The sequence below is a fragment of the Gossypium raimondii genome, chromosome 7 (genome assembly GCF_025698545.1).
Source record: "Gossypium raimondii isolate GPD5lz chromosome 7, ASM2569854v1, whole genome shotgun sequence".
Lineage (NCBI taxonomy): Eukaryota > Viridiplantae > Streptophyta > Magnoliopsida > Malvales > Malvaceae > Gossypium > Gossypium raimondii.
Genome location: NC_068571.1, coordinates 41,496,591 through 41,501,275, shown reverse-complemented (window position 1 = coordinate 41,501,275; position 4,685 = coordinate 41,496,591). Strand labels below are relative to the sequence as shown.

The window sequence follows — 4,685 nt, the reverse complement described above, 5'->3', positions numbered from 1 at the left end:
AGAATTCACTAATCAAATATTACCACGGTACCCGTCGCCAAACAAAAGCAATGGATCAGATGTTAGAAAGATTGGAACAATTGTAAAAGGAGATGCAAGATCAGATGCAAGAACGGCTGGATAAAATCCAACAAGATATGCAAGAGTCCCAAAGAACTATGATGAGTCAATTGGCGCAGTTATTGGCTGGAGGGAATGATAAAGGAAAAAGCTCTGTAGTTGATTCTGGGGTTGATCATGAAGGCCCTATTTATCCTCCAGGTTTCACCCCGACAAGTACCCCAACGCAACTAGAGATGTGCCCGCATAAAATACCTATCACTATCAGACCTCAATATTAAGCTGGTTCCGAGGCACCAATAAACTTTCAAATAGGCTCGGGTTTTAATCTGAGAGATAATCCAACCAACCCCGTTGTTCCTGATCTTGACGACATGACAGAAGTGGAAAAAGCAAGAGTGGATCTACCGAAGCAACTTGAGGATCGGTGTAGATGAATAGAGGAAAAATTTAGAGCCATGGAGAACACCGACTACCATTGTGGAGTTGACGCCAAGGATCTGAGTTTGGTTCCTGATTTAGTGCTCCCGCCTAAGTTCAAGATGCTAAAGTTTGAAAAGTATAATGAGACTAATTGTCCTGAAGCTCACATCACGATGTTCTGTCGAAGAATGACGGGATATGTTAACAACGAGCAACTGTTAATTCATTATTTCCAAGATAGTTTGATTGGATCGGTTGCCAAATGGTACAACCAGTTAAGCCGTGCCAACATCCATTCATGGAAGGACTTGGCGCGGGCTTTCATAAAGCAATACAACCATGTAACATACATGACACCCGATAGAATCACATTGCAGAACATGGAAAAGAAGCAAAGTGAGAGCTTTAGAAAATATGCCCAAAGATGGAGAGAGGTAGCGACACAAGTCCAGCTACCTCTTCTAGAGAAAGAAACCACGATGCTTTTCATCAACACTCTAAAAGCCCCATTCATTAACCACATGTTGGAAAGCGCTACTATGAGCTTCTCAGATATGGTAATGTCTGGCGAGATGATTGAGAACGCCATAAGAAGTGGGAAGATAGATGCGGGGGAAAGTGCCAAAAGATCAACCCCAAAGCACAAAGAAAATGAAGTGAGTAACCTGAGCTTGTATAATAAAGGGTATTCAAAATTAGTCACTGTAGGCCAGCCAAGGACGGTAGCAACTAGCTATTAAGGCCCCTCAAAGAAAGAATCTAACTCGAGGGCAAACACAGTAAGACTCCAGTTCACACCTATCCCGGTGACGTATAAGGAGTTATATCAGAATCTGTTTGATATGCATGTAGTAGCCCCTTTCTACTCAAAACCCCCACAACCTTTATACCCCAAATGATACGATGCGAATGCACAATGCGAGTATCATGCAGGAATTACGGGGCATTCCATAGAAAATTACATTGTCTTTGAAAAAGTGGTTGAAAGGCTTATCAGTATGGGTATTGTCAAATTGGATGATTTATCTAGTGCAGAAAATCTGCTACCCAATTACATTGATAATGGGGTGAATGCGATGTATGAAAAAGTGTTGGGAAGCGTTCACATCAATGCCGTACATGAAGGCAACTAAAAAGGGACCTTGTCAGATATCCACCCTTATAAACTTGGAAGTATTCTAAATAAATCAGACTGTAAAAGAAATCTCTGTAGTATTTAAAGCCTACTTAGAGCAATATTCAGAACACACTTGTTGCTTTCAGCCTAGAGGCAATGAGAACTCTTTTGTGAAATAGGCTCATGTCTGAATGTTGTTATTTTAATGAAATATATCTTTGTGATCATTTTTGAGCCAATATTCTTTCATCATTTATGAATAATTATTTTTATTCTTTCATTCTTTCTTCTAAATTATTCTTTCATTCATTCATAATCATACTGTACAGATAATTATTCTTAAATGCATACATTCCTTGTATATTCTTTTGTACCTACAATAGGTCCCTGGATATCAACGACATGAGTGACGCTGCTACAAACTCAAAATCTCCTTTTGAGCGAGACATGTGTTTAGAGGGATCTCATGACTTCGAAGATGACATAGATTGTAGCTTATCTCTGGACTTATTGAGGATGGTAGAACAAGATGGAAAACAGATCCTACCCTACAAAGAATCATTGGAATCCACGACTTCTCCCTATGTGGGGCATGAAGGTCATTGGGTTGATCTCGTCAAAAGATTCTGGCAGTCATCGATTTATCTTCGTAGGTAAAAGTCACTTCATATGCCAATGTCACAAAGTCGACGATCATCAAATTCTTGAAAATCCATATGTCGGTATGGAATGCCAAAAAAGATCATATCCGACAATGCACTAAATTTAAACAATAGAACAATATCAAAAGTTTACAGTCTGTTCACAATTAATACCATATCGCCCAAAAAAATGGCAAAAAAAGAAACAAAAAAAAGAAAAACTCTGTCGAGGCAACGCCTTCCTTTTTGGCTTATCTCGGTTTCACCCATTGAGGTCAAGATTCTCTTCTCTTTGAGTTTTTTTATCTAATCCTGATTGAAGAGGAATGTTCAAAGTTATCCATCATGGTCAAATGCGCCAAAAGCAAATGATGCGAGCTCACAAAAAGAAGAAGAAGAGTTCGCCCTAGAGGACTTCATGAGAGGGACCTAGTATTGAAGAAGATAATTCCCATGCAAAAAAAAAACTTCATAAGAAAGTGGATGCCAAACTGGAAAGGACCTTATGTGGGAGGCCTTATCTAAAAAAGTGTCGATATTGACCAAGATGGATGGCGAGAACCTGCCTAATCTTGAGAATTCTGATTCAAGCAATAAATACTTAACTTGAAAATTAGGAACGAAAAGAAAAAAGAAAAGAAAAGAAGAACAAAAAAAGAAAAAAATGAGAGGTCAAGGTGAAAACCCGCAAAGGGCGCCTTGAGACCAAAGGGGATTTGAGTTGAAAACCCAAAAAAGGCGGCTCAAATTTTGAAACAAAATGGGGCATGAGGTGATCAGAGCAGCTTAAGTTTTGATCAGATTGGGGCATGTGGTGATCTTGTTATACCTGAATCAACAGGAAAGGGTATGCGGCATCTTGGGGCACGACAAAGCCCTAGAGATCTCCTAAACACATGTCAAACTCAGAATGGTCTTTCAAAAAGTTTGTATAGAGAAGTTCAAGCTGTGATATCTGGGGCACTTAGTTTTCATACTATTTATATTGAATTGCTTATTATTGGAATACTTCATTCTTTTTCAAGATACGAGTTAATTCTTCTTTTATTCTCAATATTCTTGATAATTTATTCATTTCGAGCTATGCTCTCAAATCAATTCTATGTTATCCATCGTTTTGTTCTTTTTGCAAGCGTGTCGTATTAGAATAATGATTAATGGACTAATAAAACTTTCATAATGGAAGTTTTGCATATCACTCTAAAACAAGACTATTGTTTAGAATGTACCAAGTTTAAAGGTTGAAAATCTAGGAAGGAAAAGTCGAAATTAAGACCATCCTTTTGGATTTTGTCATCAAAACATTGATTGAACAAAATAACAAGATACAAGAGCTTCAATGAACAAACAAGCGATGTTTACCAAGCAATAAAAAGAGGTTTCCTGGGAGAAGAAAGTTCTTCATTGGTGCATGAGCATTTGGTATGATACTCTAGGAATGGGGTAAAAGACCAAAGAGCTTCACATTCTGTATCCCTGAATTACAGTAGGAGAGGATTGAGAAAAAGCCATATCTTTTTGCCATTGGGTTACAGTGGGAGAATGATGGTACAAATTTGGCGTCCTAGTGGATTAAACTTTGACGTTCACAGTGAGGGGCAATCTAATTAAGTGTTTCTTTAGATATGCCAGCCGAATAAGAAGGCGTTGTAGCACGTCAGTGATAGAACCTTAATAAACTTTGAGTAATGATCACCTAAGCATTAAAAAGGGATCATTCTCATGACATTCTACAAATATTATACATACACATCTAGTTAGGAGCATTTGATTCATTCTAATCATAACATCCTAAACACTAGGCATAAATAGGTATATGAAATGGATTTTGCAGGTCATGTTCCCCAGAGAACAGATCAATGGAGTTACCCATACCTCTGAAGTTGCAGTGGGATGGATTGAAGTCATTATAGCAAGTCTTATCTCCCTAAAATTACAGCGGAGTAAACTAAAAATAGCAGATCTTGCCTTCATGTACTGACAGTAAAGTAGATCGAAGACACCAGCCTTGTCTTCTTGTACTGACAGCGAAGCAGGCTGAAGATAGCAGATCTTACCTTCTTGTACTGACAGCGAAGCAGACTAAAGATAGCATATCTTGTCTTTCTGTACTGACAGCGAAGTAGATCGAAGACACGAGCCTTACCTTTCTGTATTGACAGCGAAACGGACTGAAGATAACAGATCTTGCCTTCCAGATCGACAAAGAAGTAGATCAAGACACCACCTTGCATTCCAGATCGACAATGAGCAAATCAAGATAGCAGATCTTGCCTTCCTGTACTGACAGCGAAGCAGATCGAAGACACCAACCTTGCCTTCCTATATCGACAAGGAGCAGATCAAGATAGCGAGACATTGCCTTTCAGACTTGGCAAAGAAGTAGATCGAAGCGAGAGCCTTATCTCCCTGAGCAGCAGTGGAGTAAGTTGAAGATTGTAGAT

At 38.8% G+C, this 4,685-nt stretch overlaps 1 protein-coding gene across 1 annotated transcript; it reads left to right on the top strand.

The window, feature by feature from the left end:
• The first annotated feature begins 518 nt into the window (after positions 1–518).
• LOC105761768 (uncharacterized) lies at positions 519–1,223 on the top strand. Its single transcript, XM_012579693.1, has one exon. The coding sequence runs from the start codon at positions 519–521 to the stop codon at positions 1,221–1,223; it is 705 nt and encodes a 234-aa protein (XP_012435147.1).
• Positions 1,224–4,685: the final 3,462 nt, after the last annotated feature.